A 20,370-nucleotide genomic window follows, 5' to 3' on the forward strand; every position below is an offset into this window, starting at 1 on the left:
TCACCTACCCACCAAGAATTTAATGTGCATCTCCCATATCCCAGGCACACGTTTAGAATACATGGGAGCACAAAGATGAATTAGAGAGCGTCTCTGGGGACTTCCTTGGCGGTCCAGTGGTTAAGACTCGGCACTCCCAATGCAGGGGGCCCGGGTTCGATCCTTGGTCGGGGAACTAAGATTCTGCATGCCACAGGGTGTGGCAAATAAATAAAGTGAAGTTCAGTAAATGTATTCAAAAGAAAAGGAGTGTCTCTGCCTGCAGAGAGCCTCTTTCACCAGAGGAGGTAGGAACGTGGGTTAACCCTGAGGAGTAGAGCCAATATTTCATAACTTTAAATTTAGTATAATCTGTAAAAATATCAAATACTATGCTGTATATCTGAAACTAATATATTGTAAATCAACTGTATTTCAATAAAAATAGGTTTATACCATCCTTATCCTTAATATGCTTAAAAAGTCAACTTAAGAACACTGAAAAAAAGAAGAGTGGTGGGCATGTGTCTGTCTTAGAGGACGCAGCAGGACACACAACCATTGCTGTTTCAAACCCATCTCTGAGCTCCTTCTTTGCCATGTGCCTCAGTTTCTTCATCTGCAAAATGAGTGTGCAAAGCAAATAACCCTTTATTGGGTGTAACAATGTATGGGGAGACTAAGTTCAAAGCCGCGCTTGAAACGCTGAAAGTTCCCTTCACTCTTCTTTGACTAAAGGCTGATGCTAGTGTAAGGCATGCTGGGTGGAGCAAAGCATCTGAGAGTAAGAAAAACAGAGAAGGGCTTCCCTGGTGGCACAGTGGTTGAGAGTCCCCCTGCCGATGCAGGGGACACGGGTTCGTGCCCCGGTCCGGGGGGATCCCACATGCCGCAGAGCGGCTGGGCCCGTGAGCCATGGCCGCTGAGCCTGCGCATCTGGAGCCTGTGCTCCGCAACGGGAGAGGCCACAGCAGTGAGGCCTGCGTACCGCAAGAAAAAAAAAAAAGAAAAACAGAGAAGAAGGAATTTGACACTCTGTAGGGCTCTTTAATTGTTGGGTATTGCAGCTTTGTAATTAATGACTAGCTTCCGGGTACAAGGCATCATTCACCTGCAGCGTCTCTAAGCTGCTTCTTCCAAGAGGAAAGATCAGTCTTTGGCGACAGCACAAGCTACAAAACTCCAAAACGAGAGAATGGCCCTGTCTTCTGATAGAAGCACTGTTTCCATCACTGGCTCTGCTGGGAGACAGGGACCAAACATGGAACGTCCACTCTTGGTTCAGTCCCATAATGCATGGCCCAAAGTCTTAAGAGGCAGAGAAGGAAGGATTGGGTTGGGGAGAGTAGGGGATGTGACTGGCCACTGGAAAACCTCGAGGCTGGAGAGTAAGGCTTTTAGATGGTCTATTAGTGGCTTATCTTGACATTCTCCAACACGTTACCCTCACTGCCAAGCTCCTGCATCAGCACCGGACACCTTTCTGCCCCTGATGACGTTCCCAGCCTTCCCTCTGGCGCAGTGCCGCCCATGGCTCCGGCCACAGCAACCTGAACATACAGCTCTTTCCAAGCACCAGGGCCTTGATCGGGCTGCACGTTCTCCTTGGAAGGCCTCCTGCCTCTTCCAATCTCCTTTCTCCCTCTCTTCACCACTTCGGACTTGTCTGTTCTCCACCAGGTAACTGTTTCAGAAGCCCGTGCAGTCACTCTTGCTCCTGATGGTTCTTTCAGAACTTCTATTGTGTGCCACGTGTAGGCCTAGCCTCCCTTCTCCTTGCGGTCTACTTGACCTTGCACAGACTACTCTCATGGTACACTTGCCATATGGTGCTTCGGTACCCTCCTTTGCCTGCACCCCAAGCTTTAGCTTTCTCAGTATTCTCGGTACCTACGCCGTGGCCGATGGATGATGGAAACTCGGTAACTCTTTATTGAGTCAGCTGGTGACTTTGCATCAGTGAGAGGCACCCGTGCCTTAGGAACTGGACTTCCTTTACTGGCCTTCTCGCCCTGACACCCACGGCTCTCCCCACTGTCCACTCCAGCAATTCTGGCAAACACAGCATGAATTCTGAGCTCAGCCCCCAGAGAGGAAAGGAAAAGCCATTCATTAAATGTGTCTGCGGGAGCACTATTTTCTTCCCCGAGCTGATGACAGCAATGGTTCCAGGTAAGATTGAGGAAGCTTCTAATGAAGCCACAAGAGGACCTTCCTGCTCTCACAGAGGCCTGGGCCTGTTCAGGTACAGATGATGGGTGTGGAAGGGTCTCTCTGGCAAGAAAAAGAGAAGCCCTTCACGCCGACAAGGAGGCAGTCTGGACCCAGTGCCATTTCAGGTGAAGCTCCTGAAAAATATACAGCCCCCCCTGCCGTGCTTTTCATCTGGGTCTAGCCACGCTCCTTTGCTCATTGACTCACCACCTCCGCCCCTTGCTCTGTTTACTGAAGTCTGAGCTTGGAGTATGCTGAGCTCTGGGAAGCCAAAGATAAGTATGTCCAGTCCTGGAAGGGGCACATGGTCCAGTTACAGCTATTTATTTCGATAGTTAGACCTACAAAGTACTGTGAAAGAGATACGTCCTGAGTGCTGTGAAAGGGTCATGGAAGGCTTCCCGGAGGAGGTGATGCCTGCGTTGCATCTTCAAGGTAAGCAGGTGTCAGGTGGAGAAAAGTCTGCTTTATACGCCCTGAGCTAGCCGCGTTCTCTCACCATGGGCCTCACTCCTGGCTGCATGCTGAATCACTGGGAGACGGTAAAGCGTTTGGGCCCATCTCTGAGGGTAGGACTCAGACACCAGGATTTTTCCATTGCTGTCTGGTAGACACTCAACATGATTTGAACCTGTTTGCTGAGTTTCATTAGAACCTTTCCACCCGTTATGGAGAGCACAAGCCATCCCTTTTCTAATCAGGCTGCACAGCGGGGATCCCGATCGTGGGCTCCAATCACCTTTCCAGCCCAGACCCCCAAAACTGGCTTCAAAGGCTCCCTCTGCAGCCGTCCTGGGCCCCGAGCACCCACGGTGCTTCCGTCAGGTCGAGTCTCGCCCTGGCTTTGCATGGTTGTTCCCTCCCCGCCTCACTCCTAATGCCACCTAGAGCCTCCGGTGCTCACACAGGCCCCTCGTCTTACACTTCCTGGTCCAGCACTGATGCTATGGAGAGCTCGCGCCTCCTGCGTGAACAAATCTGTTTCACCCCAGGCTGTTAGTCCTGGGAAGCTCTCTGCCATCTCGGTTGTATTCCCAACAAATAGTAGAGTAGCTGGCACACCGTAGGTGCTTAAGAAATGTGTATAAGGTTCACACAGAGTAAAGGTGCAGGTGAACTACTCCATGAGTGTAGAGCTCTATGTTTTCAAATTGTCTTAAATCACCTGAAACAGTTTCCACTGTCCAATCCGTCCTTGAGATGGATGCTTTTGTGACCATGTGCTTGGTTGACCACTAGGTGGCGATGTCCTGCCTCTAAAAGTTCTGTGGGCTGTGAATGTGCCTTTTGGGGAGGCGGGGGGCAGGGAGGAAGCTTTGTTTCTTTCACTCCCAGCACCAGGCCAGCCCTTTAAAAAACCGCAGACCAGGCTGTGCTCCTCCCAGACTCCCCCTCTCCCTCCGTGTCACCCAGCTGCATCCCTGCAGCAGTCAGCTAATTTGGTTGCTTTGTACCGAATAAAGCCTGAGGCAACACCGTCACTCAAAACCAGGGGCCTTTTCCCTGCAGTCTGGGGGCCGGTACCAAAGGAAGCAGGCAACCCGCTGGGTTTTCATGAAATATATCTAAGAACTCATTGGTAGCCCGAGCTGTGGCCTGAACCACTGCAGGGACCAGATGCATCAGTATTGCAGTGGCTCGCAGATGGCCTTGGGTTCAGGCCCCCGGCCCATCCCTTAGTGGTTCAGGGACCATGATGCTCCTCTGTGTCTGCTTGTGGCCAAACGCATGGGGGCATATCCATGTCTCCCCCTGCACTCGCAGGCTGCAGTGGGGGAACCCCTGGTGCATTTGTACGTTTCAGGGCTACAGCATAATGATACGTGTACATACTGCGACATGACGGCCACGATAAGGTTACTTAATACACCCATCGCCTCACATAGTTACAATTTTCTTTTTCTTGTGATGAGAACTTTTAGGATCTACTCTCTTGGTAAATTTAAAATATATAATCCAGTATTGTTAAGTATAATCACCATGCTGTATCCCCAGAACTTACTTATAACTGGAGGCTTATACCTTTTGACCACCTTCACCCATTTCCCTCACCTCCCCCCATCGCCCCTGGCAACCACCAATATGGTCTCTGTTTCTGTGAGCTTTTTTTTTGTTTTTAGATTCCACATATAAGTGAGATCATACAGTATTTGTCTTTCTCTGAATGACTTAGTTCACTTAGCATCATGCCCTCAAGGTTCATCCATGTTGTCACAAATGGCAAGATTCCGTTCTTTTTGATGGCTGTATACTATTCCACTGCAGACAGACACACTGCATTTTCTTTACGCCTTTGGGTGGACACTCAGGTTTCTTCCATGTCTTGGCTATTGTATATAATGCTACAATGGACATGGGGGTGCAGATACCTCTTCAAGATAGAGATTTCATTTCCTTAAAATAAATACCCAGAACTGGGATTGCTAGATCGTATGGTAGTTCTGTTTTTTAGTTTTTTGAGGAACCTCCATACTGTCCTCCCCAGTAGCTGCACGGATTTTCATTCCCACCAACAGCGCACGAGGGTCCCCTTTTCTCCACACCCTCGCCAGCACTTACCCCTTGTCTTTTTGATGAGAGCTGTTCTAACAGGTGTGAGATGCTATCTCACTGTGGTTTTGATTCATCTGGGGAACTTGTAATGAAAATGCAAATCCCTGAGCTCTACTCCCATCTACTCTGTTTCAACCTGTTTAGATGGGACCCAGGCCAGGGTGCGTCTAAAGTCCAAATGTGTTTCTAAGAGGCCAGGGATGAGAAACAGTGGTTTAAAGGACAGAAACGCCAGGTTTGCAATGAGACAGTCTCGTGAGTCCTGCTCTGAGCATGGATCAGCTGTGTCACCGACCCTGAGCTACACACTCCTTTCCACCTCATCTGACTCTCGTTACAGGAGGATAGCCGTGCTCACCCAGACCGTCCAACGCAATGGGATGTGAAAGCGTTCCAGAGACTGTAAATAACAGAACAGCGTGCGTTTGCCAAGTGCTCACTAAGCACGTACTCTTAATACGTGATTGATGAACTTTGGGCAAATGCAAAGCACTGTTTTCAAAATCATCATCTTCATGGAAGCTGGCCTCCTGCCACGTGTGAGCCATCTGAGCACGGGTGCAAGGTTTCTGTCACCCTCCGTGAGAAGCACACAGCCCGTAGTCAGTAAACGTTTGTTAGATGCATGGTTAATAGACAAATAAAAAGTGTGAATGTCAGGGAAACCAAGACCTGTTAACCTGTTTGGTGTTTTTCAAAATATCTAGCACATGGCCAGGCACACGACAGGTGTCTAAGAGACACAATGATTTAGGGCAGTGGATGGAAGAGTATTTCTTCAGTTTAAGATCTAACGTGAGGTAACCAGTCGTGTCTTTTCATCTCCGATTTCTACACCAAGCAAGCAACTATGTTTGCCCCACATAACTACTGCCATTCAGAACTAAGGAGTCAGTTTCCTAATTACCTGTAGCTCTGAGCACAGCTGAGAGAGTGTTTCTTCAACAGCAAGTGACTCTAGGAAAGAAAAAAAAAACCCACACAATTAAATGGACACACACTGAAACGCAGAATTTGTTAACGGAATGAACGGAGCACAGATTTCAAGTCGGCATTGACGTCACAGAAAAAAATACAGCTTCTGTGGACTTTCCTTCTCTATTCTGTCTAAAGGGTCCTGTTTATAAAGAGGGTGATTTGGAGCCATGTGGCTTCACACCAGATAAAGGTCAACATTGTTCCATGGATGCATTTCTGAGAAACAGGAGAGCCCCACGTTCACTTTGCGTGGTCCAAGGCGATTCCACATTCTGTTGTGCTTTTGCGGGTATGTAGCACGTGCGGGCACGCGCACGTACACACACGTCTGTGTGACACATCTAGGACCTGGATCTGTAGGTCCTTCATACAGGTGGATGTTCAGAAGTCCAGGGAAACGGGGTAGCAGAGCTAAGACTACTGCTCAGCGCCACCAACTCGTCCCAGCCTTCCACACCAGCAACAGAGAAGCCCGCAGCCCCGCCGTCTTACAGCTTGAACGGGGTGGACTCTGGCCACTTGTGGTTTCCTGGTCGCAGCTTTGCCTGGGTTTGAACTTTCCCCTAGTTCCGTGAGGCTGTGGTCAGACCTTGCCTGTGGCCAACGCTCACAGATGAGCACATGCTGCCCGCCCAGCAGCTGTCCTCAGCTCTGTGAGCCCCACGAGGCATAATGCACCTTTATCACTGATCATGGCTGTGCGCTTGGGGCCTGGCACGGTATACCCATGCACACAGTAAACATTCAACAAAATATGGTGAGTGAGTGAATGAACAAATAAATTCAGTTCCTTTGGGTTAAAAAAAAAAAAAAAGTCGAAGGAAGAAGCCAACTGCTAAGACACTGTTTTCATTCTACCCCTGAGCTAAACTGGCTCTGAACTGTGTGGGTCTCCTGTGAGTGCATCTGACCTGAAAAATTTCAACTCCAAGATCACGTGCTTCAAAGAGGGCATTAGAGCTGACAAAGCCAGATGGTAAGACGGCACCAGAAATCCATGCAACAACAACAACGTTGCCCCTACTCCTTCATCCTGCGCGCTAGGCACTGTGTGTGAGGGATCTGGGGGTCTTCTGCCCTCCAAGACCCCCAGTCTAGCGGGGAAAAGAAACATGCAAATAAATGATTGCTGTGTGGTGTGTTCAGTGTAATAACGGATCATGCACAAGGCCATCAATACTGCCAGAGCATGATTTTCTCCGCAAGGAAGGTCTCAGGGTGCAGGGAGGGAAGTTGAGGTTCCTTCCCGGCAGGATTGTTATTACCCTTGAATACCAGGCTAAGGACCTGGCTTTTGTTCTAGGGGCAAAGGGCCTCATTAGAAGACTTTGAGGAAAACCACAACCCACCACCTGCTGTAAATGAGTGTGACCCGATATAAAGACTCTGCCCCGGGCATCACTGAAGAATCTCTGTGCTCCTGCCTTGTTGTGCCACACACTGTGACCCTGAGCAGTCATTTCACCTCTCTGAGCTTCAGTTCCACCGTCTGTCAATTAAGAGGGATGAGGCCCAATGACCATGATGTCTGATGATGGACAAGAAGCGATTCACCCCCAGAAAACCAAAACCAAATATGGTGACTACTGAGAGCTTGCTAATGTCATCCAGATGAAATATATATATATGTAGAAATACCTACATATATAAATGTAGGACTGTTTTATACTCTTGTAAGTTGCAATACAGTAACTACAGCCTAATGAAGAAAAAGGCTGTCAACAGGCATTTTCCCTTAGAAAGCAACTCCACATCATGTGCCCACAGCACCAGGTGGGTAGTAGGTGTTTAATAAATGCTTCGTGGATGAATGAATGAGTAAATGAATGTGACTCGAGGTGCTTGCGTCCTTCCTCCCTGCATTGGCACGTCCAAGATTTTCTCCGGCTAGAATGATGTCGAATACAAAAAAAAAAAAAAAAAAAATCTGAAACGGTGCTTGCTACTGTGACATTTACAAGAGCATGCTGACTTTTCTCGAGCCCCAGTCCAAAAGAGGAAGTTCGGTCAGCTGCTGGGGTGAGGTTTCCCCTGTGCCCAGCCCCTTACCCAGCTCCATGCGTGGCAGCTCAGGGATGTCCCTCATGATGGTCAGGAAGTAGGCACGGAGTCCCCGGTAGGCGTGTAAGAGCAGGAAGCACACGTCCCGGTGCCACTTGTAAGCATGCTGCATGCAGTTGTCAGAGGGCACGTAGAAGCTCCCCTGCAGGGGGAAACAGAAACGCAAGCTGATGGCTACCCACGTGGCCAGGTCCTGAGCAAAACGGGGAAGCGCTTCAAGATGCCAACAGAAGAGCTGGAAGAGCTTCCCTCTCCCTCTGCATGGGGAAACTGGTGAACCTGGCCAAGCCTCTATCTTACTGGGTTCAAATTAAAATAATAATAGTAATAATAATATTAGATGATGGTGATGATGAGGACACAGACCTCGCAGGTTTGGGGCAACTGAATGTCACCCACTTACAAGCCTCTTTCTCTTGCCACTGTAAGAAGAAGCCATGGGACAGACTGAGGTGGGCTCCTTTTCACAGGGAGATGAGGCATTTAGAAAGACCTTTGTATTGATGGATGAAGAGCACACGGTGCTGAGAAGGAGAAAAATGCTTTGCTGTAAAATAGGAAGCAGTTGTGAGTTGCAGTTCTCAGTGTTGGAAGTGTAAGAGACTGTGGATGTGCCCACGCAGTGTGAGAATGCTCTGTACATTCTACTGTGTTGGTAGCTGTAGGACGCATTACAGCAGCAGAATTCCACACGTGTCGTTTGTCTGATAAGGAAAAGATGCTTAAGTCTACAGTTTACTTGGAGGCCCAGACATGATGAAAAAGAAGGACCAGGACAGTTCTGACTTCCCTGCAACCCCACTAGAGAAGGATGGCTTGGGGTGAATTTCAGGAAGGATTTGTTTTAAGAACAGAAGAAGGAAATCTCACCAGGATGGGTTTGGGCAGAAAAAGGGAGGCACTGAGTAGTAAGCTTGAGAATTCCATGGACGTAGGAATCTACTGCTCACGTGGATGAGAGGAGCGCAAGCAAATGTCTGTTCATGACCCATCCAGGGCTTCCTAGCCTGTCCTGCTGGGAGAAGCGCCAGGGGCAGTGTTGGTGGAATTGCATCCTCTTGGTTTCTGTGAGTTGACTCGCATAGTTGCCGATGTGGCAGCCTCTTGCTTCCTTTGTTTCCTTTTTTCTTTGCTGCCATCTGAGAGGGTTGAGTTGGTCCCGTGGGGGCAGGACAGGTCTGATAAGGGTCAGGAGCCCCCTGAACTCCATCTGTAGCCCCAGTGGTTCCATGAAGGCAGACAGTGCTGGGTATAATTACATTCGCTCTCATCACCGCATCACGATAGTTGGGTCACGGCATGCAAGGTGGTACAAATTAGGAAACCCGGATGGAAGTCTCAGGTCTGCCGTCACCTCACTCTGAGACGGTCTTAGATTCGTTCCCTGGGAGAAAGACTGCAAGACAGAGATTGGCCTGCAGGAAGGTCATGGCGTGTGCTCTTGGGAGCAACGACCATGGGAGAGTAGGGTGGGGCAGAGGGAGGAGGTGCACTGCGCCGTCGTGCAGGCACAGGGACCTCAGTCGATCCCAGGGGGAGCTCTGCACCTGCAGCTGTCTGGCCTTGAGACAGGGGCCAGGTCTTTGTACCCATGCACTGACCGTCACTGGGCATGGGTTACCTCGGGGAAGAGGTGTGACCTTGGTCGGCAGCTCTCCCAGACAGGGCAATTCCCAGAGAGGGACTTGGCCATATGCAGTTGGCCACCATCACCCTTGGTAGAATGAGGAAGGAGTGATTCAGGCCTGAAGATAGAAACTGGGCACCACAGAACTCCCCAGAGAAAGTCTCAACAGTACCCTTCACTCCCCAGTGCCTCAAATTAAACCTGGCTTTACGTTATGAGGTCCTTTCTGATTTGAACGTAACAGAGACATTCAACAAGCTTTGTCATAAAAAGACTTTTCCGTTTCATAAGCAGAAAATTCAGTCAGGACATCTGTGGTTGCCAGACACTCAGGGTAACTTGCATATTCCCATTTCTCATCTTTCCTATTAAGATCAGAAGCCAGTACAGTTGTAGGAAGACCAGCAAAGCTTGTGCCTAGCAGGGTGTGTGTGTTGGACTCCCCAGGTCTATAGAGCAAGAAAGAATGCGCTATTCATGAAACATCTAGATATTCCCATCATACTGTATCTCAGTGGATACTTAACAATCACCTTATAAGGCAGATATTCTAATATGTGTTCAAAATAGAATACAGATATGGTAAAAATCTCAGTATTACCAAAGGAAATACAATATAAAGTTTCCTATTCCCTAGAGTCCAATAATTTTCTCGTACATCCTTCTACAAAGCTTTTACGTGCGTACGTACCTATGTGTATATATGTGTGCTTATATACATGTATGTCCTAAAAGCACAGAGAGATCCTCATGTTGAAAAATGCTCTTGATATTTCTTGGCTACTCATTTTTATCACTTATGCCTTGAAGTGACCAAAGAAGTGATAGCAACTCCAATGCCCGTTTCATAGATTGAAGACCGTGGCTCAGAGAATCTAGAGAGCTATACGAGTCACTGTGCTTTGCCCGCAGCAGAAAGGATTCTCAAGTTCAGGTGCTCAGTGAAGGCAGGCCTCTGTCATCTGCCATGTGTGCCTTTGAAAAGCATGGCTGGCAGAGGACAGCAGCTCCGCTAGGTCTGCTTACTTTGACATAGGCATTAATACAAGTCCTGCAGTGACTCCATTATCTGTGACTAAGCAGAAATGAAAGCAGACAGAGGATTAACAAAGGCATCAGATCTCGCAGCTCTGAGTCCACAGCCTGTTTACCTCAAACACCCCTGAACCCTCCAATTTCTGGTCCTGCTACCTGCTCCCAACTGCATTTTCTTATCACCAATGCCTCCTTTTGACGGTGCTCCGAGACCCATGGAAGAGGGCAAGGGATCTCCAAAGTATGTTATTTACTAAGTTTCACTTTTAAGACTAGACACCAATAGCATATGGATTTTTCGAGAGAGACATAAAGAAAATGTTGGAGAATCGTCATAAGGCTGATTTGATATGATTATTGAAATAATATGAAGTCAAAGTGTTAATCCAAAGAGAAATCCTAAAAACATATGGCTGGAGATTATCATAAACAAAGCCAGTGCCATTTTCCATAAACACTCAACAGCACGACTTTTAGAAAGTGAATGATTTGCCACAGAAAATCCCATTAGCCGGCCCTCCAGGCCTCCAGAGCCAGCACTGAGCAGCCAGTGCCCCCCCCCATTAGAATTGCATGAAGTGGATTGAAAAGCCCTGCCCAATCTCCCCAGCACAAAGAAAGAACACTTTAGCATCCCTCCTTTTCAACGGTCTGGAAAGGAAACCCTAAATAATACGACAGATGCATGCAGGGTAAGCAGAACATAGGCTGTGCGTAAACTCACAACGGAAGGCTCCTGACCAGGGCCCACCCCGCGGCATCATCTGTGCGACATCTGTAAGAAGGGGATGATAGTAATCCGGCTGTTAGGGTTGCTGTGAAGGCTTAAACAACACCACTCAGGTAAAACACAGACCTATGTGATGCCTCAGTGTAATGTCAGGGTGCGCTAAAAGGAAAATCTTTTTCAGTTAGGACCCACCGTTGATGGCCTCTGGAAATGGGTCTATGGATTATACAGCTCAAACCTCAATGGTCATCCACATAGAAACCTGCAAATGGATTTTCACCGAATGGAAGTCTTCTGGGAGCTGTGCAGGGATAAAGCTTGGTTAGAACACAGAGTCTGGAGTCAAATAGGGTCTATTCCTTGCTTGTGGACTATCACCGTGACTCAGTTGGTCCTCAACACCTGAAATGCCAGTTTCCTAACATGAAAAGTGGGGATAATAATAAAGTTAAAGTGTTTAGTATAGTGCCTGTACTATATTATATAGTGCCAAGTACTTATATTAAGTACTTGTTAAATGTTAGAAGTTTTGCTTTCTCATTCGTTTATTACCTAACAGAGGTACCTTGCCATCACATCAGACCTTTGCATACATGCCTCTCGAATGAGTCTGCATCTCTACATCTAATTACTGCCCTGGGCTCTAGAGCTCTATTCCAAACTGCTGATTGGATAGCTTGCCTGTTGTCACACACGCACCTTGAAAGGAGTTTATTACTGCCCCCCCTTACCTGGTCCTTCTCTTCCTTCTGGTCTTGGTTAATGGACCCACCTTGCCCGACATCCAAGAAAGCCAGCAAGTTCCTCTAGTCTCCAGACTTCCTTCTCACCCCAAGAACCAGTTATGAAGTCTTGAAAGTTCTAAAATGCTCTTGCCCCTGCCCTTGTCTGAGTCTTCTCTATTGCTCACTTTAATTATTAACACATCCTTCTCCTGGGTCTCACTGCCCAGGTCTTTCCCTTTCATCTGCAGCACCAGTGTGTTCCCACTGTCTACAAGATCAAATTCATATTCCTTAGCATGGCATTCAAGGCCTTGAGCCCCGATCACATCTCCTGGCTCAGCGGCTGCCTCTTGTTTCACTCCAGAGTCCACTAGCTGTTTTTCTTTCTTTTCAAGGCCTGTCCCCTTGCTGCCTAAAAGTCACCACCAAGAATCAGGTCAATGTCCTGTTCTTTGTGAACCTTCTTCAACTGCTCCCTCCTCTTGGGTCCCTTGCACATACCTCATTAGACCACCATTATTTCTGTAAATTTCTCTCTCTAACCCTCCCTGCACACTTTGAGGTTAGACAGTATGCTATTTGTCTTTGAACCTGACACACCTAGGACACAGAATGCAATGACTACATGGACAGTGAATGAATGAATGAATGGATTGTAGCATCCTCTAGAGGTCTTGGCAGCATCACGACAAAATGGGCTTGGTGAGCACAGCCCCCGATTGAAGGTCCAAACTACCTTCACGTCCCCCTGCTTAAGAACTGCGGAGCTTTCACGCAATTTTGGAATTTGGATTTGCTAGACCCGCACGATAATCATGCTATAGATATTTATGTCCTATAGAAATATACTCATTTATACTTTATATGAAATACGTATACAACCTGATTTTTACTAAGCATGCGGTAAACACCGATAACTTTTCATTTAATTCAGACACACCCATAAAGGCAAAACACATTTTTGTATAGAGATATCAGCCATCTTCTGCGTTACAGTTACGGGAGGATATGCACAGATGGAATTGGTTTGTACTATTCTGGATGTGGCTTTGAAAAGGGAATGGAAGCTCAATCAGACCTCAAAATCTAGAATGCTATTCATAGTAGCTACTGTTCATTGTATATGCCTGCTGTGTGCCTGGTACTATTTTTTTGGCCCCTGAATTCCTCTTCCTGGTGATGCGGTGAGCTTTTCATTATGATCTTTGTTTTTAACCAATAAGAAAATAATAATACAACAGCTTCAATAAACAGCTAACAACATTTATTATTTGACGCTGTTAAATACCAGGCGTTGTTGAAGTGTTTTATATGTACTAATTATTTAATTCTTCTGCCAACCTGATGAGCTAAGCACAATTATTTATCCCCATTTTATAGACTGGGAGACTGAACCCCAGAGTGTAAACAACTTGCTTGCAGGGCTCATGGCAGGCGGGAGGTGGAACAGCAATGCAGACACAGTCTGACACTGGAAACCACACAGTCCTAGTCTTTTTTTTTTTTTTTTTTTTTTTTTGCGGTACGCGGGCCTCTCACTGCTGTGGCCTCTCCCGTTGCGGAGCACAGGCTCCGGATGCGCAGGCTCAGCGGCCATGGCTCACGGTCCCAGCCGCTCCGCGGCATGTGGGATCTTCCCGGACCGGGGCACGAACCCGCGTCCCCTGCATCGGCAGGCGGACCCTCAACCACTGCGCCACGAGGGAAGCCCTGCTTCTCCACTCTTGATGTGTTTGCAACGTGGAGGGGCATATCCACTAGCATCATACTCCCAGCTCCGCTCTGCCCACTTATTGAGCAAAAGGTGAGTTTGGGATAAGAACCTAGGTTCTTCCCTGGAGTTTTCCTCTCTTAGTAGCAAGTCCTCCCTCAGAGGCATTTATCTCCATCACCTTCAGCCCTGGCGGAAGCCTGGTAGATGAGGTGTTCTTCAAGGGAGGCCTACATTTGTCTAGCACGGCTGTATCTGATTAAGTAAGTAGTCAATTCTAGAGTTCAATGTCCGGGAACCCCCTTGATCAAAGATGTAAGCCAAATCTCACATCTTAGTTTGAATTCTAGTTTGTCTTATTTTGTCTTATTTTCCAATTGGGTCAGCACTCAGTTGAGGGGAAGAGGGTATTGTGTATCAGTTCCCCTTCGCACCCAGGAGATTTGATCTCTTTGACGATGAAGTCACTAACGTTAACACTTCCCTGTGTCATACTACCTGGGGTACTCAGGAACAGAGGGAGCAAACAAGAAGAGTTGGCCAGTGCTGGGTTAGAACAGACCAGTGGATTTCAGTCACTATTTGGAGGAATCCTGGGGGTACCTTAAGCAGTAAGAAAGGGGCAGCGTGGGCGAGGACCCCACTTCATCAGAGCTTTTCTGGTCACAGCAGATTTATGATGGGTTCTGCAGAGCATTCATTTGAAAAAGAAGTCCTTAGTTAAAAAAAAATAAAGAAACTTTGAAAATCACTGGACTCATCTAATGCCCCTGCGTGCTCAGCGGCTCTATTGTAGTCCAGAAGACAAGCACAAATTGTGGAGCTGAAAATCAGACCTCAAAGTCCTTGTTGTTCATTGTTTTCCTTCCTGATTCCTAATCATTGTTTTCTTTCCTCTCTGTTTATAAGCCTGTTTTAAACGACAGTTTTTAAAAGGATACTTTTTGACTCGAATTGCTCCAAAATGACAGTGAGGTATTTTTTTTACTTCTACTTTGTGGGAAAAAGCAACAGAGTTCCATAAAGATTCAGTGGACTTGGAATTACAGGAATGACCTGGGCTCAAGGGGTTAAGTCCTGCTTTTGCTGTTCCTCAGCTTCAGCGCTTCTGACAGTGGCTTAATTGTCCTCCGGGCAAGAATGAGGATAAAGGGGAAATGTTCTTTGCCTTCCATAAAGTACAACGAACACACAGTCCATCAGTCTTATTATCAGTAAGAACTCCGTGTGAATCTTCCAGTGGTGTGCTTAAGTGATGGTATTTTCTTTAGTAATTTGTTCAATTCCTAGCTAACTAAGAGATTTTGACCTATTTAAAACTTTAAAAAGTATAACTCGTTAGTAATTAGATAAGTTGACATATTGAATCTGCATAATTCATAACCATCTTGTAAGTGACTTTGATGCTTGTGATGTAATCTGGGTGAATGCCTGTATTGCTGCCCTTGACCCATTTGACTTTAGAGAACTGTGTATTTATATTAGAAGTATTACGACTGGGAGCCCCACTGGGTGTCTTCAGCTCATCAGTGGGGTCAGTCCAATTCCGTTCATCTTCATGATCCTAATTACTCTATACCTGGTGCTTCCCGTGTACCTGTCATGGTGCTAAACACTTGCTCTCCAAACATTAACGCACCCTGCCCCCACCTGGAAGAACATATTCTCAAGTTAGAGGAAATGGGGACACAAATGCAGACGTGTAGTGCAGTGTGGTAGGCATCATACTAGAGGAAACCTCAGGATGCTATGAGCGTGTGGAAAGGCGTAGGTAGGGAAGGTTTCCTAGAACAGGTGGCGCTGCGGTGGAATCTTGAAAGACTAGGCACGTAGAGCAGGGATGAGGGAAGGCACTGAGACGGTCATAAACAAAGACAGAGAAGGAACAAATTAATAAAGTGCAGAAAAATAGAATCAGTAGCATGTGGCTAAGGTAAATGAATCCAGGCGAGAAAAGCAGGAGATGATGCTAGACAGACAACCTGGGCTCTGGGCATGGAGGGTCGGGCATATCGTGTTGATCAAAAATCAATTCCCAGGCACCCAGAGACACAGAGGAAATGGACAACGTGTGCCAGTGTGCCTGTCAGTGGGGGATGGGAAGACACGTGTCGAGCCCTCTTCCATGACTCTGGCTTCTCACTAGTCATTGCATCTGGCCCTCCAAACATGTAGGGAAGTTGAAATCATGATGTAAATTTGCAAACGTCGAATGGTCCAGAGACATTAAGTAAATGGCCTGTGGTCCCATAAGGACTAAAAGACAAGTCCAGGATCCCAAAACAGCACGGCCTTGGTCTGTTATCCCACGGGGTACTATTCTGAATGCCCCAGAATGAACATCTTCTCAACTGAAGACAAGACAGCAAGAATAGGGATAAGAAAAACAGCAGGAGTAGGGTGAAATGGCCATCAGATACACTGGATCAATTATGGAGCACGTGAAGGGTCAAGCGATTAATACTTCCATCCCCAAGAGGCCAGTTCCAAGATCATAAACTCAGACGTATCTGCAGAATAAGTGAGCTGTCAGTCTCAGTGCCTTGGGATGTGGCGACCGCTGTAAATGTTTCTACTTCGGATTCCGGATTCCGTAGGGGTTCACTATGGTCTCTTAAAAATGTAAAATTCTATGCTTTTGTGATTTTAATTATGAAAGGTATTAAATTCCTTTAGCTGCCACTGGGACAGGCCCAGAGTCAGCATGTATAATTACTCTCCTATTTCGAGTTCTGAAGTCTCTTGTGTGAATGTGGTCCTTATCTTTCCCCCTCGTACTTCTGGTGGGCTTTCTATATAGCTCATTCTGTAGGCAACCTGGAAAGCAGACCAGAGCAGAGCATCATTGAAAACAGATCCTATGTTCTGATAGCAAACATACAAACACCCATGTGGCTCCTAATAAATCTTCTTATCTGAGACACACAGAGCACCCGGAGTCATTTCTAAGTGAGGTGAGGGATGACTGTCTCAATGTCAGAGGGCGGGTACGGGCATGGGTGTGACCTGCATGAGGTGCGTCTGATCCCAGAGCCCACACTCCTGCACCACCAACAATTAATTCCGGCCTTCCCGGAGCGAACGTTGGCTCTCTCTTAGCCTCTGCAGAAAACAGGCTGTTCTGAGAAATTATTAAGGCACATGGGAGGCCACTGCACCAATATTGTCATATTAGAATGTTTAATTCTATGAGAAACCAGCTCAGAATACTTCCGGCTTTTATTGGAATGACCATAGCAATCGTAGAAACCAAAATGAGTATTTGCATAATAAGTCATAGTATTCCTAGAGCTTTTAAATCAACTCTGTAAAGTCTGTGTCATTATTGTCCTCCTTTTATAGACAAAGAGACAAAGTGGTGGATCTCTCGAAGTGTCAGGAATTGAGAGCTTTCTATAAAATATTATCCAAATGTATAGACCAATAATAATCGGAATGCATTTTAAGTAAAATTTGGATTGTGTCCATGACCACGTTGCAATCAAATACTGCTGTGCGTTAGCAGCTGCATTTTCCTCAGGGTTCAAGATCCAGCTGTTATATGTAAAAGGCCACTAGAGCGACAGCGTTAACACTGCCGCACCGCTGAACCGCGGTTAGACACTGGAGCTGTTTTTAACGCTGGTCTGAAGTTAAAGCGACAGCGTTAACACTGCCGCACCGCTGAACCGCGGTTAGACACTGGAGCTGTTCTTAATGCTGGTCTGAAGTTAAAGCGACAGCGTTAACACTGCCGCACCGCTGAACCGCGGTTAGACACTGGAGCTGTTTTTAACGCTGGTCTGAAGTTAAAGCGACAGCGTTAACACTGCCGCACCGCTGAACCGCGGTTAGACACTGGAGCTGTTTTTAATGCTGGTCTGAAGTTAAAGCGACAGCGTTAACACTGCCGCACCGCTGAACCGCGGTTAGACACTGGAGCTGTTTTTAATGCTGGTCTGAAGTTAAAGCGACAGCGTTAACACTGCCGCACCGCTGAACCGCGGTTAGACACTGGAGCTGTTTTTAATGCTGGTCTGAAGTTAAAGCGACAGCGTTAACACTGCCGCACCGCTGAACCGCGGTTAGACACTGGAGCTGTTTTTAATGCTGGTCTGAAGTTAAAGCGACAGCGTTAACACTGCCGCACCGCTGAACCGCGGTTAGACACTGGAGCTGTTTTTAATGCTGGTCTGAAGTTAACCGGCTGCTCATTATTTGCTAGTACGCTCCTGAATGCGGTGAGCACCTTCGATATGACATGTAGCCCAATCTGAATTTGTGATTGTCACCTCACCGATAAAATAAGAATAATAAGGGCAATTCCCTCCAAGAAGTATAATGAGGAGCAACTAAGACAGCAAGTGGAAGCAGGGTACTTAGAAGAGTATCTGGCAGAGAACGGACATCTGACAAAGAATGGGTATTTGTATTACAGGAACACAGAAGAGGGGAGTGCAAGCCACTTTACAGGTACGGGAGGAGAGATGACAGAGTTCTAACATGCAAAGAAAGGACAGGTCAGAGGGCCCAGCAGGTAGAGTGGTGTTGTTGGCCATCATATCTGCAACCACACTATACAGACACTCCCTCCCTTTTCTCTGAGCTAAAGAGATCGAGGCACAGAAACAGGGGGTAAGGGGGAACCAGAATCCCATTTCCCTGCAGTCTTCCAAATACAGGTGATTTTGACTTTCAGTATTACAGACAGAGCCTTCAGATGATATCAACAGGCCATTTGAAAATTGTGTCTACCAACGAGGACTCTACAGACAATAGATTCTTTAATTAAGGTGACTGGAGTCACTACATCCCTATGATGTAGACAATACTGCAACGTCCCACATTCGAAAATGCCTAATCTCTCCAATAAAACATTTACAGCTTGTGACACTTTGATTTTCTAGTATTTTACTTCCAGCTCTTCTTCATTAAAAGCATTTCCCCAAACTGTGCTCAACGTTCAGCAATTTCGTTAGCAGTTGGCAAACTGGATGCTTAATATTTAGTCTAATTGAGAACATTACACAACTCAAACTGAACAAGCAATTTAGTTGTCAGATGATCATAAAATCCCAAACACCTTTCTGATGAATGTCTTCATTTTTAAAGTCTAGTTTGAAGAAGGCTCTGACTTAACTAAATACTATCCATCAACTCAATCGGATGTATGGAATCGGATGCCTTGAAAAATTCCCGAACAGTCGCTAAGCGCGATATTTTAAAAACACGAGCGATCACGTGCTGAGTGAAAGCAGCGTGCCCTCCACTGTCAGGGTCAACCTGAATTAAAATGCTGGCTTTGCAGACTGTAACCTCTTCAGGGCTCTACTCCACATGGGTAATCGCTGAATCTATCTATTAAAAATAATTTTGGAATGAGATACCATCTATAATACAAGATTGATGACATGCTTTAGTTATATAATAAATCAAAAGCCTGGTTGATATTAAGTGTACCATACGGCCACTCCATAAATAGCAGATGCAATGAGTAAAATAATAATGATGGTTGTCATTATTATAATCCTATTATTTTTATGAATAAAATTTTAGTGTTAATAAAACATCATCTCATTTTTCCTCCTAATCAGATCACATTCGAGAGTTACAGGAGGCAGGCAGAGGGGGCAAGGGGAGAGATCAGTTAATTCTGGGCGTTATTTTCAGTTGGATGTCTTCCTCTTTGTTTCACTTGGTGGCTTTGATTCGTTAAGACTTGGCTCTGCTCTGGCAGAAACACCTTTTGGGAACAGGATTTGAGCTTGTTCAGGATCAAATACGGAGGAGGTTCATCCCCCTTGCACACTGCTGTTTGTGGATACAAGCAAGAGAAGGGTAGATGCAAGAGGTGAAAAGAAACAGGAGTACAAAGGAGGGAAGATTCGATGAGCTCAAGGAGGAGCAGAGAGGAAGGAACAAGCTCCACTGGGCTGGAAACCACATAGAGGTGGGCACCAAGCAGTCACCACACAGAACAGGAGGGCTTGATGGATGTGAACTTCTCATCAGCCCTGGAGACTTGTGGCCGGAAGTCTGCTCTCAACCCAGCTCACAATAACTCAACATGTGGGCCCCGTGGGTTTGTTATGAAAAGCTTCTCTAATCCAGAGGCCAAAGCCTGGCCCCTCTCCCCATGGTTTCTCCTTGTCCTGACTTTAATTGCCCGGATATCAGCCTGTTCTGACCCTGAAACCAGTCTCCCATCCCAACCTACCAGTATCTGTATGCCTTCACCTTACCAAACCCATGTCACAGATGCCCTGGGGATAGACCCTTGCTGATTCTCAAGAGAGATCATAGTAAATGCAAGTTTTTCTCTCCTTGGGGACTCTACTCTGTCATTTCCTTTACACAAATGTTACTTTTAGTAATACTTCTACACCGAGGCAAGAGAAGCTTCTTTCAAGAAGAGTTTTGGGTGGTTTTGACCCTAATTATGGTTGATATTATTACAAACAGCCACATTTTAGAATGGAGTAGAATATACATACATAAAATGTTTAGCATGGCGCCCACGTCAATCCTGTATACTCTTCTTCAAGAATCATTGATCGGGTGTTGTTTCTGGGCTAGGCACTAAGCAAAATGCTCTTAGGAAATGTAAAAAGATTACTGGTACAGGATTTCTGGGTTCAAGCCCCTCGTAGTTCAGTGTGTGAGGCAGCACACAGGGATAAATGGTTTTGCTGCAGCTTGGGAAGTGCTGTGATAAATTTATACACAAATGCTACTACAGAACACACACACACACACACTCACTCACTCACTCACTCAC

The 20,370-nt window shown here is 46.5% G+C and overlaps 1 protein-coding gene across 1 annotated transcript in view; it reads right to left on the bottom strand.

Moving 5' to 3' along the window:
- FAM135B (family with sequence similarity 135 member B) overlaps positions 1-20,370 on the bottom strand; it is a 160,881-nt gene that overhangs the window by 27,141 nt on the left and 113,370 nt on the right. The window contains exons 7-8 of the mRNA XM_060035314.1: positions 7,774-7,927; positions 5,654-5,703 (exon numbers count right to left, since the gene is read on the bottom strand). Coding sequence (XP_059891297.1) covers positions 5,654-5,703; positions 7,774-7,927 — 204 coding nt within the window. The remainder of the gene's footprint in view (positions 1-5,653; positions 5,704-7,773; positions 7,928-20,370) is intronic.

The sequence above is a fragment of the Delphinus delphis genome, chromosome 17 (assembly GCF_949987515.2).
Source record: "Delphinus delphis chromosome 17, mDelDel1.2, whole genome shotgun sequence".
NCBI lineage: Eukaryota > Metazoa > Chordata > Mammalia > Artiodactyla > Delphinidae > Delphinus > Delphinus delphis.